This window comes from Anolis carolinensis, chromosome 6 (genome assembly GCF_035594765.1).
Source record: "Anolis carolinensis isolate JA03-04 chromosome 6, rAnoCar3.1.pri, whole genome shotgun sequence".
In the NCBI taxonomy this organism is placed as follows: domain Eukaryota; kingdom Metazoa; phylum Chordata; class Lepidosauria; order Squamata; family Dactyloidae; genus Anolis; species Anolis carolinensis.
Window position 1 is genome coordinate 110,900,923 of NC_085846.1, and position 27,135 is coordinate 110,928,057.

The following is a 27,135-nucleotide window of genomic DNA, read 5'->3' on the forward strand; positions in this document are numbered from 1 at the left end:
AATTTTTCCAATATACCCCTTTTCCCCTAAAATAAGACATCCCCAGAAAATAATACCTAGTAAAGGTTTTGCTGAATTGCTAAATATAAGGCCTCCCCCGAAAGTAAGACCTAGCAAAGATTTTGTTTGGAAGCATGCCCACCAAACAGAACACCAGAGCATGCAGGATCGGTAAATGTACGTACCATAGAGTGTTATACATGGAAATAATGGTACTAACAGGAAATTCTTGATAGGATTCACAGTTTGTCTGGTTATGCTGGTTTATGATGACAATTACTGTACAGTATATAATAAATGTTCATATTATTTTTGTTCAACAATAAATGTGAATTCTTCTTTATGGAAAAATAAGACATCCCCTGAAAATAAGACCTAGAGCATCTTTGGGAGCAAAAATTAATATATTTCGGGGAAACACAGTATCTCACAACCTCTGAGGTTGCCTGCCATAGATGTGGGCGAAACGTCAGGAGAAAATGCTTCTGGAACATGGCCGTACAGCCCAGAAAATGAACAACAACCCACTCAATTAATACCCGATGCCATAGGCTATATTTCAGAGGAAGGAAATGGCAAAACCAATGGATAGTTGCCAACCTGGTCCTTCCTTATAGACGGTGTCAGTTTCTTTCGCTAGTGTGCAGCAGGGATCAGACATGGGCCACGGGCAGTTTATTTTCTGTCAAACAGGACCCGGGTAGTAATCAATCTTTCCTCCAGGAAGGCTTTTGGCAGGTGTCCAGGGAGCCATGCTGTGTGTTATATTCATAAAGAGATTAATTCCCCACGTCCGGGTGATAAAAGTGATGATGAGCAGAACTGAAGCGGGCAATGCTTCTCATCTCTCCTCCACCTTGCTATACCTCCCCATGGGCTGTGAATGTGCTGAGACGCCTTTTGCATTTTAAAATGGAAGCAGGCCTTGCTTAGGGGAGCTTTTAACAGTTCTGCTAGCAGGAAGACAAATTGCTGTGTGTCGAAAGAAAGAGAAAAATCCAGTGTCCCGAAGAAAGGAAATGGAGAGCTAAAATTTTATTTTTTGTTAACAGCCCTTTCCCTCCAAGCGCTAACATTTTAACCTTGAGACCCCAACAATAAAAGGTTGTACTCCCAGCTGTGAAGTGGGAAACTTAACCTAACACATTGCTTTGCCAAAGGATTGCCAAAGACAAACATTTGAAACAGCCCATGCTTAGAAGCAAGTCCAGATTAAGTTTAATAGACTTACTCCTATTTGGGATAGTAGGTGTTCAAGCTATTGCATCTCCAAGGTTAATGACAAAGAGTCCTTCAAATGGGAGCAAAGAGATAGCAATCCTAGTACAGTACAACATGGTTGAAAATACGGTTGAAAACCCAAGGATTAAAGCCTGTTGCTTTCTAATATGAAGCATTCAAAGTTCAGGACCTAGAATAATCAATTTTGCTTTCTTTCATTTCAATTTTCAAATAGATCCTCATTATGAATATAAGGGATTTGCAAAGTTTGGATAGTTCTTATCTAAAATAAATTGAAATTAAATTCTACTCATCATACACCCTCATCTGTTCATGCAACTGATCAGCAATAAATCCACTTTAGATATATTGTGTTACCTTATTACTGCGTTTTTATTTTTTTTTAGATTCTATATTGTTTTTATTTGCTCCTTAGGAGATGTTGGATCAAAAATAAGTTTAGGGAAAGCTCCCTCTCTAATTGCGCGGGCGTTGCTTGATTTGACACACAGTCCAAGAAATGCCCGCATTGAGCTGTCAGCGCTGGGATATTTTCCATCTTTAGAAATACCCAGCGCGCATACCAAGCAGATAGCATAATCCTTTTACATGCGTTAACAGTCCATGTTCTGGATGACATGCATAACATGCGGTGCATTTTACAAACCTCAAAGAGATTTAGTATGCTGAGGATTAGATTGTGAAATGGTTGCTTTGGTACATAACATGGCCTTTCCTTTGTCTAATTGGGAGTAAATTACTGAACACACATTGGGATAGGATTTGGTTAGCACATGAAGGACTAGATTGATGGCTGATCAGATTAATTTATATTTTTCTTTTGAGGCAGATACCTCTCACCTCAGGAGCCCTCGGTGGTGCAGTGATTAAACCGCTGAGCTGCTGAACTTGCTGACCAAAAGGTTGGCAGTTCGAATCCTGAGAGCAGGGTGAGCTCCCACTGTTAGCCCCAGCTTCTGGCAACCTAGCAGTTTGAAAACATGCAAATATGAGTAGATCAATAGGTACTGCTTCAGCAGGAAGGTAACAGCATTCCATGCAGTCATGCCGGCCACATGACCTAAGAGACATCTATGGACAACGCCGGCTTAGAAATGGAGATGAGCACCAACTTAATGTCAGGGGAAAACTTTTACCTTTACCTAGCTGTCATCTCACTTGAAAACACTGGAGAAGTAGAATTAAGAATAAATGATAAAATAATTAGGGGAACCATTTCTCATCCCAGTTGCTTTATTTTAGCTAGAGTTGTAGATACACTATGAATCTTAACGAACTTGGAAAATGTGCAGAATATGATACCAGACACCAAATGTAGCTCCTTAAGAATAAAAGTTTTCATTGGAAGTGCCACGTACTTTCCAGTCTCTGGGGATGCAGAGATGTACTTAAAAGCAAGGAGGCATCGTTAGGGGAAAATTTGAGAAACCAAAGAAATGCTTTGATAAATTTTTTAGTGGTCGAATGTACCTTCAAGAGGAATATCTTTCTGTATCCTTCCTTATAATTAGCAGGAGTAAAAACGTAAGAGTAATTCTGCTGGGTCGAACCAAGGAGACATATAGTATAGCATGGTGTTTCCAACATTTTTGAGAACACAAGGTGGAGTTGCCTCTACCCACGAACATCAAGTTAACTATCTTCTTTTCCATTCTTAAATTTTTGTAAATATACTGAAAATAAATAAAGTAATATTTTAAAAAGGAAATTTTAAAACGTCGTGGCTCCGTCATGTTCTGCTCTTTGTTAACTTCAAATGCAATGCATTCACAGTTGCAATGCAGTCGCTCTGTTGGAATTGGAGGCATGAGTACTTGCTTTTACCATAATCCTTTCACCACAAATCATTAACACGCTTTTCACCTGCTGATTTGTATGCGCCCTAACAGCCATTAAGCAACCGCACTCAGCTGTTACCACATGAAATTTACCTTGATGGATTTCAATGAGTGGTATTTTTGCTAGGCGTCAGCCTAATGAAGAAATAGCTGGCCCAGCTTGACTTGGCTTTCCTACAAGAGACTTATCGTTTGTCAGACGTTGCTTGCAGATCTTTTGTCTTCACTGCTAGCATAAAATTCAAAAATTGGAGGCAGGGGCTGTCCTCAATTCATATAAGGATCTCAAGGGAAGGGAGCACTCAGATCTTTCCCTTTCTGTAGCACATAGGATATCTGTTTATTCGAAATATCGACACAAGTATGGCATGCAACACTTACAAGGTATGGAAGATATCTATACCCAGGAAAAACAGCCTTGTGCACTTAGATCTTGAGCTTATTTGGGTACAAAAATTGTAATTTCTTCCCCAGTATTTTAGGTCCTGAAAGGGTCACAGAAACAGCTTCGGGACAGCCAGCAACCCTAGCATAAATCATTGGGAAGAATGGTCTTGGGGGTATATGTGGCCTATGGACAGGGCCAGCCCAAGGTAAATTTTCAAGTACAGTAGAGTCTCACTTATCCAACCTAAACGGGCCGGCAGAATGTTGGATAAGTGAATATGTTGGATAATAAGGAGGCATTAAGGAAAAGCCTATTAAACATCAAATTAGGTTATGATTTTACAAATGAAGCACCAAAACATCATGTTAGACAACAAATTTGGCAGAAAAAGTAGTTCAATACGCAGTAATGCTATGTAATGCTATGTAATGCTGTGTATTTATGAATTTAGCACCAAAATATCACGATATATTGAAAACATTGACTACAAAAATGCGTTGGATAATCCAGAACGTTGGATAAGCGAGTGTTGGATAAGTGAGACTCTACTGTATAGGCGAACAGAATTTTGGCGCCCACCCCCAAACCAATCACTGAAAAATAAAAGTGTTGAATAAGCGAAAATATTGGATAATAAGGAGGGATTAAGGAAAAGCCTAAATAAAGAAGAACACTCTGAAAACAGGGGAAATCCAGACAGGAAACAATCAGGGCCAGATAACGCCTCCCAACCAAGGATGCCCCCAGGTAGCAACAGCCAGGCTTTGCAGCTGCAAGGCACCTCAATGCTAATCAAGCTGGCAAACTGCAACATTCACACTTGCCTCCAACAGACAAGAGTTCTTTCTCTCACCCTGGACCTCCACAGATATATAAACACCACTTACCTAGCTTCCAACAGACGTGAACCTCTGAGGATGCCTGCCATAGATGTGGGTGAAATGTCAGGAGATGATGCTTCTGGAACATGGCCAGGCAGCCCGGAGACCTGGCCTCGAGAAAGGTGCGAGAAGGAAGGCGTTCACCGCTTTGGGGGGCCAAGAAGCAGGATGGCGCCACAGGCAACTGCCTAGTTTGCCTCGCGGTTGAACCGCCCCTGCCTATAGATCACTTTGCCCTCTATAGAGAGCTGCCTTGATCTGACCAGTCTCAATATTGTTGACACTGATTGGCAGTAACAATTCAGGAATTCAGACAGTTTTTCCAGCAGATGATACTATGAGTTAAGTTTGTGACTTTCTGCCTATAGCGTATGTGCTTTGAACACTCTTCTTGTTCCCCCAGATTGCCAATCCTCTCATATACTTACCGTAATTGGTTATAGCAGGAGAAAATAAAATGTAGTCTGCATGAGACCACAGTTTGCACTGTTCTTTAATATTCTGAAGACAACACATTTAATGATTGTTTACAAATAATATCAACACTCCCATCCTTGTTTTTGTATTGCATTGCTTATCTTGCTGATTGTCTCCTATGAGTCTGGTGATTTTACCATTTTGGCACAGCCTATTGCTGTCACAATGCAATTCGGTTGACGTCCCAGTCCATTAGTTCTCATTACAAACACATCCCGCCCATCCAGAGATCAGATGGATTTTTGGTTCATATCTCCTTTCAGTGGTTTGCCATTTTCCTCATTTGTAGCATTCTGATGAAACCTCAAGCACTCTGAAAACACTTGTCTGTCTATAAACACTGCAGAGGAAAGGGATGCGCTATACATTATGGAGAATAAGTTGGCTGCAATCTAGTATATAAGTGTTGTCCATATGAGAAAATTCCATTTGGTACAGTGAGGTTTGGTCCTTTCTGCCTCCTTGATGTTTTGGAATGCAATATTGAAAAGCTCCACTAAGATGAAGGACAAGGAATTTTGGGTACTATAGTTCAGATCATTTGGCAGTCCAGACCTTCCCTAATCTTTTATCTTTTAGGAATATCCTGTGTGTGTGTTAACCTTTTTCACAGTCTAGCAGGCCTACTATCCACATCACCCGTGCACATTGATAGGCAGGAGTAAAATGTGAAATCTGTTAATGTGGGATTTGTGTATTGGTAGTGTTTAAATGAAATTTGTGTCTTGTCTGTATTGCATACTGATTGCATCATCCAGAGTGTAACATAGTCTGGAAAGAGTTAATTACTGAGAAGCTATGATGCCCTTGATGTGTGGCTGGAACCAGGGAGTGTCCAGACACAAGTGTGTGTGCATTGCTGATTGCATCAGTTCTGTTCTGCTCTGTTCTGAGTTGAGTCGAGTGCTGTCTGCTGAGAGTCAAGTCCTGTGTCCATTGTCTGCAAGTCTGTTGGTCTTGATTATTACTGCTTACAGTAAAACTTGTATATAGTTTTACCATCGTCTCTGATGTCTCTTCGTTCTGCGTTCCACTGATTCCATCCAACTGCTGCTGCACTGTAAAATTACTCTGACAAAATCTTCTGTACTCTGGCACATCACAGTGATTTTTTTGGTACACAAACCATGATTTTTGCACTGAAAACAATGAGGGTTGTTTTGTGTTTTCCGGACTGTATGGCCATGTTCCAGAAGCATTATCTCCTGACGTTTCGTTCACATCTATGGCAGGCATCCCCAGAGGTGAACCTCTGAGGATGCCTGCCAAAGATGTGGGTGAAACGTCAGGAGAGAATGCTTCTGAAACATGGCCATACAGCCCGGAAAATACATAACACCCTGTGATTCCAGCCATGAAAGCCTTTGACAAAACAATGAGGGTTTGCAGAAAAGCATGTGCACTTCTGCACATAATAACTTCTCTGAATGTGTTAGGATTTGGAATACAAATATTAATTCAATCCCTTCTTTAAGGTTAGTATTCTTTAACTAGTACCACTTGAGGAAAAGCTGTAGCACCACTTCTCCCAATCGACCTTTGAAGATAGTCTCAGGAAGTAGAGAAATTTATGTACTGTACTTATTTTCTATCCTATTTTTCTTCTAATATGGGACTCAAGGTGGTAATATAGAAGCCAGTGCAGAGGTTCATATGGGAGCAGCTGTCTTTCAGATTATCCCAGTAGGATGGCATACCCTCCTACGGCTTTTCAGGTACTAACTTTCAAAAGAAATAATTACTACTGGACACAAGTATAACAAAAGCTGGTGAAAATCTTTTCATAGCACCGAGGTATGTTCAAATCAGCAAATTTTAATCAGTAGACTAACTACTGTGATGGAAAACTGTTGATGTTTCAAAGTAACCTTCAAGACCAGTGTGATGTACAGCACATTGCTGTAATATAATACTAGAACCCAAGTGAGGAACTGCAGAATCAATAGACATCTTGAGCAATGATCAATCTCTTTGCCCCCAAGGAACTGGGAAATTGATGCTTCTGTTCGATGTTTTGTCTTATGTTTGATATAACGGACTGCATTTTTTATTTAATTTTAATTAAGTCATAATTTGTTTTTATATGTTGGGATGACAATTTTCGTTATTATGGGTGTCTTGTTGTTGTGCTCGGGCATTGAATGTTTGCCTTTTATGTTTGGAATCCACTCTGAGTCCCTCCAAGGAGATAGGGCAGAATTTAAATAAAGATTATTATTATTTTATTTTATGACACAGCAGACAAGATAGATATGCTGGATTTCGTATCACAAGTCGAACACTTCCCAAGTGTCTAGGACTGTGTGATGTATTTTTGGATGATGCGCGCAGATCCCAGTAGGGTGGCCTTTTGCAGTTGGCAGATGGAAATTCGTCAATGTCTATTGTTTCCAAATGCTGGCTGAGATCTTTTGGCATGGCACCCAGTGTGCCGATCACCACCGGGACCACCTTCACTGGTTTCTGCCATAGTCTTTGAAGTTCAATCTTGAGGTCCTGATAGCGGCTGTGTTTTTCATGTTGTTTTTTGTCAATGCGACTGTCACCTGGGATGACAACATCAATGATCCAGACCTTTTTCTTTTCCACAACTGTGATGTCTGGTGTGTTGTGTTCCAGAACTTTGTCTATTATTATTATTATTATTATTATTATTATTATTATTATTATTATTATTATGACACAGCAAACAAGATAGGTATGCTGGATTTCATATCACAAAATCACAAGTCGAACACTTCCCAAGTGTCTAGGACTGTGTGATGTATTTTTGGATGATGCGTACAGATCCCAGTAGGGTGGCCTTTTGCAGTTGGCAGATTGTAATTTTGTTAATGTCTATTGTTTCCAAATGCCGGCTGAGATCTTTTGGCACGGCACCCAGTGTGCCCATCACCACCGGGACCACCTGCACTGGTTTCTGCCAGAGTCTTTGAAGTTCAATCTTGAGGTCCTGATAGCAGCTGAGTTTTTCCTGTTGTTTTTCGTCAATGCGACTGTCACCTGGGATGGCAACATCAATGATCCAAACCTTTTTCTTTTCCACAACTGTGATGTCTGGTGTGTTGTGTTCCAGAACTTTGTCAGTCATTATTATTATTATTATTAGAACAGTTTTAGCCCCACAGGGAAACTTAGAGAGCCATACCTCTTCACCGTATCACTTTCTGTCTATCTGTCAGTCTGTCTGTCTATGCCCCCATATCTTCTCTAAGTGGGATACAGGCACCATTTCACCATGTTTAAGACCTTTCTGCACCAATATAAGCCAAATAGTGGTTCCTGTTTAACAACAGGAAGTAAACAGAAGCCATCTCTTTCTCTTTGGAGCCTTTTTGGAGATATATCTCAGGGGAGGTGCTGAGGGATATCATGTATCCCAAATAAACTGCACTTTGCTGAGGTCCATTAGAATATCTATTTATTTTGCATTAGAACTGGAGAGTGAAATTTGTACTTGAAAGAGTTTTTTGCAGCTTCAGCCATTATTTGCCTGTTTGTCAACAGCAAAGCTCAATGAGTTACATCTTTTGCATGTTTTATTTATAGCCTCTGGCCTGTCCTCTTCTCCATCAACCCCAACGCAAGCGACCAAACAGCCAACATTTCCTCTGGAATCCTACAAACATGAACCTGAAAGGCTAGAAACACGGATCTACACGCCCTCCTCTCCTCCGGACACCGGCCAGAGGCTCGGTCAGCCTCCCGGACAAAGCGTGGCCAAGCCCCCCACCCCAGCGCCCACCCCCTGTGCTACCTCAAAAGCAGTAAGTATGGAGTGTTGTTTTCTTTTTAAGAATAGCAAGGCACTGTATATTAGCACTGGTGCTTTGGAAGGTTCAGATGCTTATGATAGGTTATCTCCTTGTGGCACTTACAGTAACAATATAAAATAGATATGTTTTATTATTATGACGATATCGCTAGCATGCAAGGGGTACAAAAACTGAGGATGAAATTCGTGCCTCACTCTTCCAACAAAATCAAGGTACAGGAAAATTTCTTTCAATTCTATCATAGCCCTGCAATCCTTTGTGAGTGGGAGTGAGCCCACTGAGCTCAAGAGGTTTTGCTTCTGAACAAATACACATAGGCTCCACAATTATCTGTAGTTTTTTTTTTCTTTTCTGAGATGCGCCTACATTTTGCTCTGCATGCTGAGAAGTCTAGACACTTGACTCATCTGTTGTGGCCATTATTTATTGCCATTACAGTCAGGTTCACAAATGTGCTGGTTTCTCTTTCACAGATTTAATTATTTATGAGTTTGTAGCTGCTGCTTAGCTGGCTGGACTTCCTTGCCCCACTTCCTCTGCTGACCCTTTGCCTCTCCATCGCTGTTTTCTCAACAGCACCAGCACTTCATCTCCTTCCCACCACAAAGCCTCCTTTAGATTTTAAACCCCTTTCTTTATCACTTCCTAGTGGAAAAGTTGGAAAGAGAAGGGTCTAAAGCAGGCATGGGCAAACTTGGGCCCTCCAGGTGTTTTGGACTTCAACTTCCACAATTCCTAACAGCCAATAGGTTGTTAGGAACTGTGGGAGTTGAAGTCCAAAACACCTGGAGGGCCAAAGTTTGCCCATGCCTGGTCTAAAGTCTCTGGATAAGGCTTTGCAGTGGTAAGGTGATGGAGAAGACGAGGGGCCGTTGGGAGGATAGCAATGTAGGGATGAAGGATCAGCAGACGGAGTGGGACAAAGAGATGGATAGGAGCAGTGGTTCCCAACCTTTGGGCCTCCAGGTGTTTTGGACTTCAACTCCCAGAAATCCCAGCCAGCTTACCAGCTGTTAGGAACTGTGGGAGCTGAAGTCTAGAGGCCCAAAGGTTTGGAGCCACTGGATTTGAGGGAAATAGTTTTAAAATCTGAGATAGGGGGTCAGGGCTGTTGGTAGTTAACAATTCTCTAGCATGCTTTTTTATTTTATTTTACAATATCCACATTTTGTCCACTTTCCCCAGGGGTTCCCATGCCATGCCTCCATAAATCCCATGCCTCCATAAATGTGTGGGTCTGACTGTGTTATCTTCAAGAGATGCAGTATTTAATTTACAGAAGACAGTATTCAGTTGTAAAATAATGGCAAAGCTATGTTAGTAACTTGGGTTCCTTCTCCAGATCCAACTTGTTCTGCATAATGTGTGACATTTTTGGCGATGCGCTCCACCATCTGGCATCATTATCCCCATGATGTTCAAGAACAGATCCTTCCTTAGGCAAATGGAAATAAAGTGCACATCTCTTTTAAAATCCTTTGCTTTGAAAATATAACTTTATCAGTAGACAACATAATTTTGCTGAAGCTCAAAGGTTTAGAGGACTGCATTTGTACCGTTTCTATAGCATAGGTCTGATCAGAATTAACTGTTACTATAGAACTATGTACAGTAGAGTCTCACTTATCCAAGCTAAACGGGCCGGCAGAAGCTTGGATAAGTGAATATCTTGGATAATAAGGAGGGATTAAGGAAAAGCCTATTAAACATCCAATTAGGTTATGATTTTACAAATTAAGCACCAAAACATCATGTTAGACAACAAATTTGACAGAAAAAGTAGTTCAACGTGCAGTAATGTTATGTTGTAATTACTGAATTTACAAATTTAGCACCAAAATATCACGATATATTGAAAACATTGACTACAAAAATGGCTTGGATTATCCAGAGGCTTGGATAAGCGAGGCTTGGATTAGTGAGACTCTACTGTAATTAATTTTCAGTCTTCCAAATATATGCACATGCTTGTTTCAGTCAAAATCTCCAGTGCTTTACATAATTCGATACAGATATATTTGGGACACACATCTGTTCCCGTATACTGTCATTTCAGTTTAAATGTGGGATGATATATTGATGGGAAGAACTCTAATTTGGCGCTGATATGCCTAAGGAAGGAAGAACGCTACCAAATGATTTTGCTAAATGTTTGGGAGAGCCCTAAGTAGAATACAGTTGATGCAGTAGTCAAGTGTGACAAATGTTTAGCCCACCATCAAAAACAAGCAGAATATACAGAGATCTAGCAACAATGAAAACTGCTGGGAATTCACTATAGAAAGCGAGTTTCATAGTTGCAGAGCATCTACTGAGAATTGCTATGCATTTTTTCCTACTTTGAAGAGGTGAAGTTGAGAAGTATTGCGTTGAGCTGAGAAACCACAGCAATGGACAGAGGAGGAAGTCACTAATCCTTGCAAGGGTCTAATATTGTTGTGCATAGTATTCTCTTCTGAGTCACATAGCTCTGTATAAAAGTCCCAACAGTCCACCATCTAAACCAGACACATCCATACCATGAGAAAATTGTTTAAACAAAGGCAGTTCCAGAAGCAAGGTCATAAGGCATTACAGAGGTCAAGCCAACTGAGACTTACCAGAAAACAAATAAATGGAGTAAAGGTGAGTTAGAGCCAAGGAGGAATCACTGAAGTTTGGACACAGAGGTCAAATAAGTCAAGCAAGAATAGTCTAACAGGATCATAGTCCATATTTAGATATCAAGACAAGAGGAAAGGAGTTAGGAACTGTTGGTGAGCTTTAGGTTACTATTGTTGTTCCTATCGGGAACTGAGGCTTTCATGGCTGAGATACCCGAGACACACTCAGCAGACTCAGTTGTAGGCATTTTAACATAAGGCCTCCGCAGGAACATAGCTCTCATCTCATAGAGACCACCTTCTGAGGAGTCTCTTACTCATGAGGAATCATGCCGTGCTAATGTGCACTTGATAGGATCCTCTCCAGCTTCACTCATGCTTTCATCCTATGTTGCTGCAATGTATCTGAAGGAGGCTCTGCCTCACTCTCAGACCCTGGAGTTGGGTTTCCTCTGTCTTCAGGCAGGACTTCCACTACCTTCCTGGGGCCCCAGAAATTCCTCCAGAAGCAATCTCTACATCATTGTTTCTCAACCTGTGGGTCCCCAGGGGTTTTGACCTACAATTCCTGGAAATCCCAGCCAGTTTACCAGCTGTTAAGATTTCTAAGAGTTGAAGGCCAAAACATCTAGGGATCCACAGGTTGAGAACCACTGCCCTACATGGAGGATGTGACCTATCAAAGCTGAGGGGGACCCAGTGCAGATGAAGAACTATCTATATATATAAAAGAGTGATGGAATCAGGGCACCGGACAAAACAACAAAACTACAGGCTCCCCAACCTCGAAATTTGACAACACAACCCATCATCCATGGCTCTAGGTTGATACAACAAAAAGAAAAGAAAAATAAAGTCCTAATTAAAGGGAGAGCAATAATTGTTTTTATTCAATTGCTGTCAGTTAGAGGGCTAAGCTCCACACATAGACCCCCTCTATCGTCACCACTTTCGCAGTACACAAACAACCAAATGCATACTAAACATAAAGACAACCATACAACACACATTCAATACCACCACTACCTCAACAATTTCTCACCAACACCACCAGACAACACCACAGCAACGCGTGGCCGGTCACAGCTAGTTTCCCTTCTAAAAGGCTGAAGGATTATACAGATGGTAGACCAAATAAATAACTGTGGTGAGGCACAGGTCCCCTATACTCTAGGAGTCTAGAGAAACTAAGAGAGTGATGTTGAAAAATGAATCAAGGAAATCCATATGATTTACAGTTGGCCCTCCACATTTGCGAGTTTGACTTTTGCATATTTGATTAAAATTTTCTTTCTAGAACTTTCTCGGTCCTCCAGATATGATTCTATGGTCAACTTCTGCTGGGCATTGATAGTAGAGTCACACTGAAGAACTTGGAAATTCCTAGAAATAACATTTCTCTGGGAATGTATAGAATCTCCAGTGTGATTCTGAGTCCAGCTTCTGACAAATATAATCTCCCAGGTTGAAAAAGTATTTTTTCACAGTTTTTCCATTTTCATGGGGGTCCTGTACCCATAACTTTAAAAAATGTGGAGGGCTGACTGTAGACCGGCGGTTGTCAACCTGTGGGTCCCCAGGTGTTTTGCCCTACAACTCACAGAAATCTCAGATGTTGGGATTTCTGGGAGTTGAAGGCCAAAACATCTGGGGACCCACAGGTTGACAAGCACTGCTGTAGAGGCAAAGAGGTACATATGTGTTTCCATCTTAGAATTACAAAGCCAGCAGATCTTTAAAGGACTGGAGTATACAGCAAGCAAGGAGAACTGCAAAGTTACAGTCAGTAGGCAGCCAGCCAGAGAACTGAATCAAAGGCTGAGGTGTAGTACATGCCAGGAGATTGGAATCTGAGTAGAAGTGATCTGCCAAACAATTACCCCAGCAGTCCGAGTTCAAATCAGAAGGTCAAGATTAGTACACTTTGTCTGTGGGATGTCAGTCTAAGACCTCAAGGACAAGAGCAGGGACCTGGTGCACTTTCTCATATCTGCAGTACCACAACTGTTCGTTCTGAACACAGTATCCCACAACTTTGAGCTTTCACTTAGTCATAGAAGCAAGATACTTTTCTAGCAATTCACACTAAATACAATTGCTCGTCCCCAATAGAATCAGATGTTGCTGTGTGCCTTTCTGACATACAACAACTCTAAAGCAAAGCTCTCACGTGGTTTTCTTAGGTTTTGTTCAGAGAGAGTTTACTTTTGCCCCTTCTTTCCAAGGCAGAGAGAGTCTAACTTGCCCAAGAGGATCCAATGGCCAAGCGGAGATTGTTGTATCCCAGGCATGGGCAAACTTTGGCCCTCCAGGTGTTTTGGACTTCAACTCCCACCATTCCTAACAGCCTCAGGCCCTTTCCTTTTCCCTCTCAGCCGCTTAAGCGGCTGAGAGGGAAAAGGAAAGGGCCTGAGGCTGTTAGGAATGGTGGGAGTTGAAGTCCAAAACACCTGGAGGGCCAAAGTTTGCCCATGCCTGCACTATCCTCTATGTTCTTATACTGGGAAGTGCAGGAGAAGTAACTGGCTGCTTGAAGGACTCGTGTTCCCATTACTGGTCAGACCTTGTTCTTCCTCTCAGGTAAAAATACAATGCTCAATTCCAGCCACAGGTGGAGCTGCTGCTTCACCGTCCACTTGTGACACCGAGTCCTTGATGGTAGTACTTCCTCATTCCTTTCCGCATGCTGTTGCCAGTTTTATGGTGTTGTAAATTAGTTAAATTAGCCTCCCCGCATAAAGCAGTACCTACATTTTCTACTTGACAGATGCAACTATCTTTCAAGCTGCTTAGGTCAACAGTGAGCTAGGCTATTAATGGTTGGTTGCTTAATCCGACCTGGGCTTCAATCTCATGACCTCTTGGTCAGTAGTGATTTATTGCAGCTGCCTACTAACCAGCTGTGCCACAGCCTGGCCCTAATAACTTTCCCACTGCCACCTTCACCAAAAAGCAACTTCTATCCTCCCTTCAAACCAACAAGATAGCAAATGTTACTTCAGTCAAGATATACTAACTACTATGTATCAAGCCTGCATCTTTCCTTTCCCTGAAAACCCTTTATACCTATTTAACTGAGAGTGATCACAATTGAATTCAATAGGACTTGCTTCTCAAGTAAGAATCCATAAGATTGCCCTTACTAGTAACATTTTTAACTGAGAGAAATGAAATAGTGGGAACAATTTGGAAGCCTTGAGCTAAGCATTCTGATTTTTATCTCCTTTGAAGAGGTAAGAGTGCAGATGGAAGAAAGACTCCTACACAGTGAAATTCCTTTCTTGCTGCAAAGAGAGAACCAGCCCAAGGCAAAGTTGTTCGACCAAGTCCCTGCCAACAGGAAAGCTTTGCAAGCCTGGAAAGATCAGCTTGTGTCCACCTGCCCTGCTTTAGCTCTTGTGCCTTTCTTAGCCAGAGGCAGAAATTCAGGATGTTATTGATTACTCTGTAAGAATATTTCCTTCTTTCTTTTTTTTAAAGCATGGTGCCTCACAGAAGGTTGGCAATCCCTAGTTGAGGTGTCTGTTTCTTGGGCCTGTCTGTATGAGGCTCAAATTCCTGAAAGTACTCTGAATGGATCCCTGGCTGCTTTCATGACTACTCAGAGCAGTTTATGGTGATTATCGTGCCTTCTTTTTGTAGATTTAAGCCCAAAGGCAAGGGATTCTCCAGAGTTTGCAGTAATTTCCAGAATATGCTGGGACTTTGTGGCATTCTGAACAGCTGTATCGGGGCAGTTTGGAATGACCCTTTGTCCAAATGGATACCACCACCACCACCATAAACCTTTTTCTTGGAGTGATCAATGCCAGGGAAAGAGATAGCTGTAGCTGCTCTTCAGAAGCCATGGAGTTCTATGGGAGCACCAGGCCATGGTGACTGCATCTGCTGATATCAACATGGGGTAACCCCACCCCTGATGATTGTGTGGTTGCCCTGTTTTGACATCATCAAATGAGACAACCAGGTGATTGCACTGAGCTCCATGGTTGGTGGGAAATGGTGACAGCATTGACACAAAAGACAAGAATGACAGCCCAATGGTGCCAATGTAGTTTTGGCCCAAATGGATTGCCTGTATGTCAACACAGCACTGTAGTTGGTTCATTGTTACAGTTGCTCTAGACCAGGGGTCCCCAAACTAAGGCCCGGGGGCCGAATGCGGCCCTCCAAGGTCATTTACCTGGCCCCTGCCCTCAGTTTTATAATATAATATTTTATATCAGTTTTAATAATATAATATTGTATATACATATAATAATGATAGTAATATTATAATGTAATACCATGTAATACTAATAATACCATATAATAATATTAATTATATATTCTATATTACATGTTATATTACTAATAATATTACAGTATAGTGGTATAATTCAATATAGTAATATACAATGCTAACATTGTTCTATGCTACTAATATAATATATTGTATATAGATATAAATTGTAAGCCGCTCTGAGTCCCCTTCGGGGTGAGAAGGACAGGATATAAATGTAGTAAATAAATAAATTTTTGACTTAGGCTTGCCCAAAATCTGAAATGACTTGAAGGCACACAACAACTATAATCCCAATTAACTTGACTATCTTGTTGGCCAGAAGCAGGTCCACACTTCCCATTGAAATCCTGATCGGTTTGAGTTGGTTAAAATTGTTTTTATTTTTAAATATTGTATTTTTCTTTTGTTGTTGTTGTTGTTGTTTTTGCACTACAGATAAGACATATGCAGTGTGCATAGGAATTTGTTCGTTTTTTTTTTTTCAAATGATAATTCGGCCCCTCAACAGTCTGAAGGATTGTGGACCGGCCCTCTGCTTTAAAAGTTTGAGGACCCCTGCTCTAGACTGATCCTAGCTTAAACAATGCCAGACAGGTTTCCCTGTAGTGAGTACTCCAATGCCAGAGTGTCATCACTGAAAAGGCTTGCTTAATAGCAGCTATTCACCCCACACTAGAAGGCAGGAGAATCCAGCATAGGCTCCCTAGGTTAAAACATATTGGGACAGCAGGTACATTCATTGTCATAGGGGTTGTGCTTCTTGTTGGGCACTGGCAGAGCTCCCATTCAATCCAGAGCAGTTTTGGGAATGGTAAAAGTAAAATCTAGAGTGGGTTTGTGGCCAGGCCATTATCATATGGAAGTTGGTTGCCCAGTTTCCCCTGGAATATGATGAGACTGTTCTTGCAAGTATGGGAAGAGTGGATAAAGTAGCTAAAGGGGAAGGGAGCGGCTATGCTTCCCAGTTAACAGAGGAATGTCAAGGACTAGCATCAATCTTCTGGGTTGCAGCTTAGCAACTGTGCTAAACGGCTGTTTCTAGCGAGTGCTGTAGAGTTGCTGTTGAAATTCTGAAAAAAGATGACTAATGGGAACTAGAGCAAAGGTAATGGATATCTGGGGTCAATAGCCTTGCAGGTAGTGGTGGTGGCAAGGAGCCATTGATAACTAAATCGAAACTTTCAGCCACAACTTGTTCTGGCAGATACATCACATCAACTCACTGTGTACTCCAGTGTTTACACTTCAGTGTGCTATTCCATTTGGCTTTGATAAGGACATCTTTCTGAATGTCAACACTTGCATAGGAAGCATGGGTGGGGAGGATGGAGACTTTGATTGGGGATTAAATATACGTAAATATAGTCGAGTAATATGGGACATCAATCTGTGCCTCAGCGCTTCTAGAGAGGGGCTTTGGGGTCTTGAGACCAAATACTTGCAGAGTGAATTGTCAAAATAAGTGCCATCAAGACAGCTTAGTGAAATAGAGCAACAGTGTAAGTACTGTAGTAATATATGGAGAAATTTAAGTGGACTTGGATCTGTGTAGCAAATCTCCAAATACCCAGAGGTATCATTTGACCATTGCTCCCACCCTGGTTGAATGATCTATCAACATTTGACCCATGATATGCCAGCAGAAAACATCACACTTTAGTATTGAAACTAAGTTTAGTTAAGAGTGGATCAGCAGGCAAATGCTCACCTTTACAAAGGCCAATGGTATCTTGTTTTCTCTTTGTATTCCTCAAGTATTTTTGTTCACTGTACAAAACAAAGGTATAGTTAGGACATGTAAAGCATTTCAAATGTGCATTAAGAGATCCCAGCTATGGGTTTTTTTGCCTACGCATATTCTTTAGTGCAGTGTTTCTCAAACTCTGCTTCTCTAGATGTTTTGGACTTCAGCTCCCACAGTTCCTAATAGCTGGTAAACTGGTTGGGATTTCTGGGAGCTGAAGTCCAAAACACCTGGAGGAGTAGAGTCTGAGAAATATTGCTTCAGTGGATCAGATGAAGATCTAATTTAGACCTGAGGAACATGTGGCCTCAAGATGTTGCTGAATTGCAGTTCCTAGGATCCCTTGACATTGGCTATAGTATCTAGGACTGATGGCAGTTGCAATCCAATCATATTCAGAAAGACACAAGTTGTCCAACCCCAATATGAACAGATATTCTTTCCAAAATTATATCTTATTGACTTAACAGAAATTGTTCAGTGGTTGTCCGTGCATTGTCTCCTTCTCTTGGGCAGCATGCTTTCCCTTCTGCCAGTTCTTGAGAGGGGTCTCTCTCTGACATTACTCAGCCTATTGATTGGCAAGCCTTACACACTCTTGCATCTAGCCTCAACTAGTATGTTTACAGCAACAACACAAAGGTACATACTTCCTGTCACCATTAACTCTGCCTTGATTGTTCTTAATTGGCATCAAGTCAACTTCAGCTTGTGACAACCCTGTGAATGAGAGACCTCTAAGTCACGCTCTTATCAGCAACTCAGCTCAGATCTTGCAAACTCTGCCTCATGATATTTGTGTACATTATTCCTCCTATTTAAATTCCAACATTGCAGTCATGTTCTAACTTCCGTGACCCTTTTTGCTGCATACTGCAGTCCCCAACACCTGTTTTCTATTCAGTGGTTTCCAATTGTGCATGCTGATTTTCAGACCCTCCTATTGCAGGCAACTTTTGTGAATTTTGTATATGTACCTGTAGTAGGATGTTCTTCAAACTTGAAAGGGCAGTAGTGCTAATGTTGACACATTTGCTAATCCCTGTGTTTTGTGTCGGGGCCCTGCGGGCTAAAGCAGTGTGTGATCTCTTACCTCTAAGACTGCTAGCTTTTCTCCTTTCTGACAGCAGCCTGGTAGATAGTGCTTTTCAACCCACAGAGTTAAGTGATGGAGAAAAAAAATCCACCTACTGATTTTCCTCTGTAGCCAAATGTTGTTAAAGGTGCAGCGTCAGTTTTTTTTATAAAAAGGGAAAGGTGGAAGAAGCGACATAAATAATTCTGTTTTGTTCCAAACACTCTACTCAGCAAGTGTTACTGCAGAGTACAGAAAGGTTTTTGTTCTTCTAAGAGCCATCTTTACACCCCAGATGTTCCATCAGAAGAACACAAAAAGTTTTAAAAGCCACAGGACACTCAAAGCTGACTGCAAGATGGATCACTTGCCCTACTCTATGCCTGTATTTATCGCCTCTTGCATTGGCTCAATAACTCTTTCTATTTTCTGGAGTGTGGCTGCAAAAGATTGCTGGTGAACCCGACAGTGGCTGAGCAACCTTGATTTATGTGCATTCTGTGTTTGGCAATAACATTGATTTAGCTCCACCATGCTCAGGTGTGGCTTCCATCAGGGCCTGTGCTCTTTAAAGCCACCTGTGAAACCAGGTGCTTAGTAGCTGGTGTAGGTGACAGTGGAGAGTGAGATCATCAACATGGGTGGAATGCTGGTAGGAAAAGCAATGGTTGCCTCAACTCCTGCTTTGTCCATAAACATAAAGGTAAAAGAGTGACTTTATAGTGTTATCTGCAGCTAAGTTAGTTGACTACAAACCTTGTATACCCATTTCTTGCAGTCCCCATTGTTGTTTTATATTGTCCATTGTTCAGAATGCAGTATCCATTCTCCACAGGTCGCTCTGCTAAGGCTCCCATTTGAAATATGCTTTTGGACAATCTATTGCCCTGTTTGTTGGAAGTCTAGATGGACGAAGGCGATATTCTGCCTGTCTACCCTTTCCTTTCCTATAACTTTAGCGCTCCAGCTCCCTTTTTTGTTGCTGCTAAATGCACTTTTTGGAGATGCGGGAGCTCATAATAACATGGCTCCTATGGATTCAAAAAGAAGGTTAATATTATATTAATCAGTCCTTCAGAATCAGAAAGCCATAGAAGGTTGCACTGATAAGAATGAGCATGTTCAGTGTATTCAACAAGTGGTTGCAGCCAAAGATTCATAACATAAATGTATCAACTGTGAGGTGAACACAGCACTTCTGGTTTGTCTTACCTAACCCTCCTCCCTTTCCCTATGGCACAGGTACAATGCCGTTTTCTCCAGCAGGTGAAGAAATTGGTAGGCAAATCTATGTTTAATTGGTAATTAATTACCATGCTGCTGCATAGCAAATCTTCAGTGACTTTTTTTTGAAATAGGTGCATTTATTTTTCTGTCTGTTACGATAGGACAAGGGGGGTGTTCCGACCAAGAGGTTTCCACCATCAAAAAGGCCAAGCAACTGTGATTAAATAGAGAAGCATACAATTTGACCCCTCTCCCTTGGGAAATATGCCATCAATGAGGCATCCACTTGTACTTTGACTGTTTGTTGTTTGAACTGCCTGACCTTCAAGGCAGAGCTGGAGGATGGGAGCTCAACTCATCTTTGGTGTAATATTACCAACCTGGATTGGAATGCAGGGAGGATGCAAATTTCATAGTAAGCACCCTTTCCCATGCTTCCGCTGTGCCTGTGTGCTGTGTGTGTTGGGAAAGAACAGAATTAATGATATACTCTTCTTTTCATTCCTCCCTCTGCGACTTTATGGTCTGGCTGGTGCATATGTGGCTGTGTTCCAGGTATTTCCACTGACCTGCATTGCTGAATAGGGCTGCCAGTTGCAGAGGGTTGTACTCTCCTTTGTTAATTATGTAATGTAATATAATGTAATGTAATGTAAGAAAATACATTTTTCTTTCTTAGTATCAAGAATTCTGATCCCATAATGCAGGCAGCCTCCAGATGTCCATGCTGATTTAGAATTGTGGGAATTATAGTCCAGCACATCTGGGGAGTTTCTATTTAGGGAGAAGCTGTTTTAATAGTTTAAGTTCCATTCCTTCCAATGTGATTGAGAAATTACTAGTTGTATTGTGTGGGATTTGTCCATTACTTTGAAGAAGAGGAGGGCTTAGAATATAATTACATTCACAGTTCAAAGACATACGAGGGTTGAATGAAAAGTAATGCCTCCACCTTTGTAACTCCTCAACAGATGGCAGTACTCTTATGTGTCAGGTACTGGCTTGTTCAGTAGACTCTCCTCTATAGTTCCGTTCGGTGGGAAGCCTTAGCATTGAATGGTTGTGTTGTTAAAATGCGAAGTATTGAACCCTGTGCAGACGGTCGATCAATGTGACTCAAGCAACGTACAGTCATTGAATTCTTGACAGCAGAAAGTGTCACCCCAAAGGAAATTCATTAGAGAATGCAAGCTGTTTATGGTGATTGTGTTGGTGTGAGTACTGTGTGTTGTTGGGCGAGTAAGTTTAAAGATGTTGAGGTGGGAACAACTGACTTGCGTGACAAACAAAGAGTTGGATCTTCCAATAGCCAAGCAAAGCAATAATGTGACCCACACGTTCTTGTGAAATGCCAATGATGCTTGAAATTTCTCTGAGTGATACAACGATCGTCCTGAATCAATCCATCAACCTTTTGCTTGTGAAACTCGGTGGTTGCTGTCACAGGACGTCCAACTCTTTGTTTGTCATGCAAGTCAGATGTTCCTGTCAGAGTAATTTACGCAGCGCAGCAGTAGATGGAGTCAGTGGGACGCAGAACAAAGTGACATCCAGAGACTTTTTACTGTACAAGACAAACAGACTTGCAGACAATAGACACAGGACTCTCACTCTAGGCAGACAGAACAGAACAGATGCAATCAGTAATGCACACACACTTGTGTCTGGACACTCCCCAGTTCCAGCCACACATCAAGGTCAACACAGCTTCTCAGCAATTAACTCTTTCCAGACTATAGTACACTCTGGATGATGCAATCAGTATGCAATACAAACCAAGACACAAATTGCATTTAAACACTATCAATACACAAATCCCACATTAACAGTTCCCACCACAACATCTTTAAACTTACTCTCCCAACGACGCACAGTACTCACATCAACACAATCACCATAAACAGCTTGCATTCTCTGATGAAACTACTTTGGGGTGACACCTTCTGCTGTCAAGAATTCAATGACTGCACGTTGCGTAAGTCGCATTGACTGACCTTCTGTGTAGGGTTCCATACTTTGCACTTTAACAACACAACCATTCAATGCTAAAGCTTCCCAACAAACGGAACTGTAGAGGAGAGTCTACTGAACAAGCCAGTACATGCCGCATACCAGGACTGCCATCTGTGGAGGAGTTATGAAGGTGGAGGCATTACTTTCATTCAACCCTCATATTTGAGGACAGCCCTTCTTAAGAACCTATTAAGTGGTTAGATTTTCATGCATGTCCCTTGTCAAGGCCCTTTCCCTGTAACAATTTGTCTAATTCATATTGCCGATCGAATACTGAATCTGACTTGCAAAGCATTTACTTGGAAGTAACTCCCACTCAGTTGGCTAGAACTGACTCTCAAATCTGTCGCCATGGTGTCTTTCATATTCGAAAGCTGGAGCACGCTCAATCTTTTTTTTATTACCCTTTCACTACATTTTAATGACCCCCAAAAAAGGCCATTGTTTATATTATGGAAAAAGTCTTCATCCCACAGTTCTGTTCAGTGGAGATCTGATGAAGCTCTAGATTAGGTTTTTAATATAGAGACTGGTGACGTTCTTTCCATAAATTTTCAGTACCTCCAGAAATAGTTTTTTTTTGCCTTTCATGGTGTACATGTATGAATCCCCCCCTCCTTCCCATGTATGTGGTTATATGTATATCTATCTGTCCATATAAAGCAGGTGTGGGCAAACTTCAGCCCTCCAGGTGTTTTGGACTCCAACTCCCACAATTCCTAACAGCGGGTAGGCTGTTAGGAATTGTGGGAGTTAGAGTCCAAAACACCTGGAGGGCTGAAGTTTGCCCATGCCTGATATAAAGCAACTAGCTGTGCCCGGCCACGCGTTGCTGTGGCAAAGTGGTGGTGGTATTGGTTAAAAATTGTTGTGTAATTTTTATTTGACGTTATTTGTATTTTTTTATTAATTTTATTGTAAGTTATCTTTTTATTTATTATATTTTATTATTTTCTTGTATTATTTTTTAGTTATTTTCTGTTATTATAGTATTTTATTGTATTAATTTTTAGTGTTTTTAATTATTTTTTAGTGTTTTTTATTATTTTTTATTGGGTTGCTAGGAGACCAAGTTGGAGGAGCTTAGCCTTCTAACTGGCAGCAATTGGATAAAAGCAATTATTCCTCTCTCTCTAATTAGGACTTTATTTTTCTTTTATTTTTTTTGTATCAACCTAGAGCCATGGATGATGGGTTGTGTTGTCAAATTTCGAGGTTGGGGGGCCTGTAGTTTTGTGGGTCGATGTGATACCATCACTCTTTTATATAAATAGAAGAAGTCACACCTTTCTAATAAGGGAAAGCAGTTTGAGATAATGATTTTGCTCTCCAACTTCGACTGGCATGCATTTTGCAAGCACGTTCCTACAAATTAAGGGTGTGTAGAAAATGCTGTTTAGAAAATGTATTCTACAGATACTCAGTCATCAAATAACTTGTCTGTTTTGGGACAAGGCAAAGATGGAAGATGAGTGTCATCTAACTGGCCCCCTTTCACCATAAAACTGCATATTTGAGGCAGGAGAGTTGGACAATACTTCTCCAGTCTGGAGACACCTTATATTTGCCAGCACAAAAAAAGGAACTTAATGGAAATCGGTGCCTTGAGGCAATAGGAATCCCTCTGTCCTTCTATTATGGGTCAAGAAGTCCAGTGTTCAGGAGGCCAGACAGAATTTACCAAGGTGTGCTGAGACATTTTTGTGACTCAACAGTGATATTTTTATGTCCTAGTAAACAGGTCCCTAAAAGGGTTTTACTAGTAATTGCAGCGTCTCCTCCTTGGTCAGTGGCCAGCATCTGAGTTGCCATTGATTTCTCAAAAATAGCATTTTATCCAGTCTGGTTTTAAAGTCCTCCAGCTACCCACAGCCTCCCTCTGGGAAATCACTCCAGAGCTTAATGGATCTCGGTGGACCACAGCCAGCAATACATTCTTAAATAGAGCTCTCTGTTGACATTATAGATGCTGGTGTCAAAGCTATGGCAGTTAGTTAAGAACTGCAAGAAACAGATATTTGTCTGAAAATATCTTAAGGTTACGGCTTCATATATTTTTCCAATGGGCCCAGTAGCTAAATATGCTACAATCTTTTTATTAAAATCAGTTGCTTTATGTACTAGACCAGGGGCAGGATATATACCTTGTTTCCCCTAAAATAAGACATCCCTAGAAAATAAGACCTAGTAGAGGTTTTGCTGAATTGCTAAATATAAGGCCTCCGCTGAAAGTAAGACCTAGCGAAGTTTTTGTTTGGAAGCATGCCCATCGAACAGAACACCAGAGCATGCAGGATTTTGAAACTAACAAAATGAAGTTCAACAGGGACAAATGCAAGATACTTCACTTCGGCAGAAAAAATGGAAATCAAAGATACAGAATGGGGGACGCCTGGCTAGACAGCAGTACATGTGAAAAAGACCTTGGAGTCCTTGTGGACAACAAGTTAAACATGAGCCAGCAATGTGATGCAGCTGCTAAGAAAGCCAACGGGATTCTGGCCTGCATCAATAGGGGTATAGCGTCTAGATCCAGGGAAGTCATGTTACCCCTCTACTCTGCCTTGGTCAGACCACACCTGGAATACTGCGTCCAATTCTGGGCACTGCAATTGAAGGGAGATGTTGACAAGCTGGAAAGCGTCCAGAGGAGGGCGACTAAAATGATTAAGGGTCTGGAGAACAAGCCCTATGAGGAGCGGCTTAAAGAGCTGGGCATGTTTAGCCTGTAGAAGAGAAGGCTGAGAGGAGACATGATAGCCATGTACAAATACGTGAAGGGAAGTCATACGGAGGAGGGAGCAAGCTTGTTTTCTGCTGCCCTGCAGACTAGGACGCGGAACAATGGCTTCAAACTACAGGAAAGGAGATTCCACCTGAACATCAGGAAGAACTTCCTCACTGTGAGGGCTGTTTGACAGTGGAACTCTGTCCCCCGGGCCGTGGTAGAGGCTCCTTCTTTGGAGGCTTTTAAGCAGAGGCTGGATGGCCATCTGTCGGGGGTGCTTTGAATGCGATTTCCTGCTTCTTAGCAGGGGGTTGGACTGGATGGCCCATGAGGTCTCTTCCAACTCTACTATTCTATGATTCTAAGTGTTGTACATGGAAATATTGGTAGTAACAAGAAATTCTTGATAGGATTCACAGTTTGTCTGGTTATGCTGGTTTGTGATGACAACTACTGTACAGTATATAATAAATGTTCATTTTTTTCCAACAATAAATGTGAATTCTTCTTCATGCAAAAATAAGACATCCCCTGACAATAAGACCTATAGCATCTTTGGGAGCAAAAATTAATATAAGACACTGTCTTATTTTCGGGGAAACACGGTAGATCCTATGGGCTGCATGCAGGTTGAGGTCTTATGTGACTTGTGGGTGTCTCTGAACACTTAATCATACCCTCCACCATCAATTAAAATATCAGGGTTGCTGTGTGTTTTCTGGGCGCTATGACCATGTTCCAGAAGCATTCTCTCCTGACATTTTGCCCACATCTATGGCAGGCATCCTCAGAGGTTGTGAGGTGTGTGTGTGTGTATACTTCACAACCTCTGAGGATGCTTGCCATAGATGCGGGCAAAACATCAGGAGAGAATGCTTCTAGAACTTAGCCATACAGCCCGGAAAACACACAACAACCCTGAGATTCCGGCAATGAAAGCCTTCGACAACAAATTAAAATATCCCTCTAGCACCTTGAAAAACATTGTTTGACCTAACAAGTCTCTGGGAGGTTTGTTTTCATAGTCCGGTACTGCTTTGTACCACTCCCCCACCCAAAACAACAAAATTATTGTCTAACCCAGAGCTCCCATACACAGTGAAATGCCATTTCTGGTCCTCAGAAATGGTGCGTATGTTGGCACAATATAGCCCACATGGGATCAGCAGATGCCAAAAATAGCCCACCAACTGTCAGTGTGCCCACAGTGGACATAAAACATGGTGTAAAATATATGAGTGCCACTTATTTTCATTGGTCCATTTCTCCTTCTCTTGGTATGGAGATCTTCTGGCAAAATAAAAGTAATAAGCACTATCATGCTTAACATGCATATGTAACACTCCAATACACCTCAAACTATGATTATAACGGTCTCATTAATGTTATTTATTTCTGCTGAAGCTAGGCTGAGTGAGTGAGATAGCTGGAGGGGTATCTTGGAGCTTGGACAGATCTGTGAATTTAGGGCACAATATTGTGTGCTTAATCTCCCTCCTCTTTGTCATTTTATTTATTTAAAATGCCTAATATATGAATTAGACCACCTGTGTTAGATGCATAATGTCAGAGGAGAAAAAAGGAGTTGAACATGCTGGTTCAAAGCTTTGTATCTTCCTTGATGTGCTACACAAGGAGAAAAAGGGAAGTAGAAGGTGGATCAGTTACAGCCTTTGAGGCTACTTTACATAATTTTTTTCCAATGGTAAAATCCTCTGTCCCACATGGAAAGCAAATGTGAAATATTGCTCTTAGGAAAATGTTTCCAGGAAAGAAGTATGTGTGTGAATGTGTATCAGCTGTGAGTAGTAAATGCAGCATTATGCCAGTTAGGTAGTTGGTAGATGTAGTACTGTTCCAGGTATTTTGCTAAAGGGCAAAATACACTTCCATGTGTAGAAAAGAAGTGAGTTCATAGAATCATAGAGTTGAAAGAGACTACAAAAGTCCAACCCCATGCCATGCAGGAACACAGAATCAAAGCACCTCCATCCAGCCTCTGTATGAAAACTTCCAGATTGAAAGTTGAGTTTTGGTTGACCACACCTGGAAACAGGCTGATTTGGTGGCACGGGATGAGGTATATGGCATATCCAGTTTTGTCCTCCTACAGAAAACACTTGATGTCCCATCATCTGTTTCCAGAAACAGCTGGTTTCCTCTGCCGAACTCCGGGGATATCTGGACTACAGAAACAGGACATGTTCTGTATTTAGAAAGTACTCAGCTCAGTCCTTTGCATCTCTAATTAAAGTTCCTGGAAGACTGGGCAGTTGGAGTCGAACTTTGCCCTAGACCAGTGGTTCTCAACCTGTGAATCCCCAGATGTTTTGGCCTCCAAATCCTAACTGGTAAACTAGCTGGGATTTATGGGAGTATAGGCCAAAACACCTGGGCACCCACAGGTTGAAAACCACTGCCCTAGACATAGTTTGAATAGTTATGTTTTGGACTAAAGGTAAAGGTTTCCCTTGATGTTAAGTCCAGTCGGATCCAATTCTGGGGGTTGGTGCTCATCTCAATTTCTAAGCCGAAGAGCCAGCGTTGTCCATAGACACCTCCAAGGTCATGTGGCCGGCATGACTGCGTGGAGCGGAGTAACATTTTGGACTACCCTTCCCCAAAACTGGTCAATCACCACTGAGAGATTATGAATATGGAGTCTAAAAAATCTTCCAAATTCTGATCTTGGATAGTCAATGCCAAACTAGATGATACAATACTGTGTAGAAATATCAGCAGTCCGTCTGTGTTAGGGATGTTCAGTGCTAATGTACTTGGAGTTAAATATTTGTGCTACATTTAGACATATACCATCAATGTGCATATGTATTGCGAATATGTTTGATCCCATTCTA

At 41.5% G+C, this 27,135-nt stretch overlaps 1 protein-coding gene and 1 long non-coding RNA gene across 5 annotated transcripts in view; one reads left to right on the top strand and one right to left on the bottom strand.

Moving 5' to 3' along the window:
* prkag2 (protein kinase AMP-activated non-catalytic subunit gamma 2) overlaps window positions 1–27,135 on the top strand; it is a 223,253-nt gene that overhangs the window by 134,206 nt on the left and 61,912 nt on the right. For 3 of the 4 annotated variants that reach the window (XM_062957929.1, XM_062957930.1, XM_062957931.1), the window contains one exon: window positions 8,376–8,593. In XM_062957929.1, coding sequence (XP_062813999.1) covers window positions 8,376–8,593 — 218 coding nt within the window. Of the gene's footprint in view, window positions 1–8,375; window positions 8,594–18,902; window positions 19,013–27,135 lie in introns of those variants that run through there. The other variant, XM_062957932.1, reaches the window with a different exon arrangement.
* Window positions 9,337–18,780, bottom strand: LOC103279076 (uncharacterized). The gene is made up of 3 exons (XR_506535.3): window positions 18,328–18,780; window positions 17,199–17,257; window positions 9,337–10,037 (listed from the first exon to the last, which is right to left on the bottom strand). It is a non-coding gene; the product is annotated as an uncharacterized LOC103279076 (long non-coding RNA).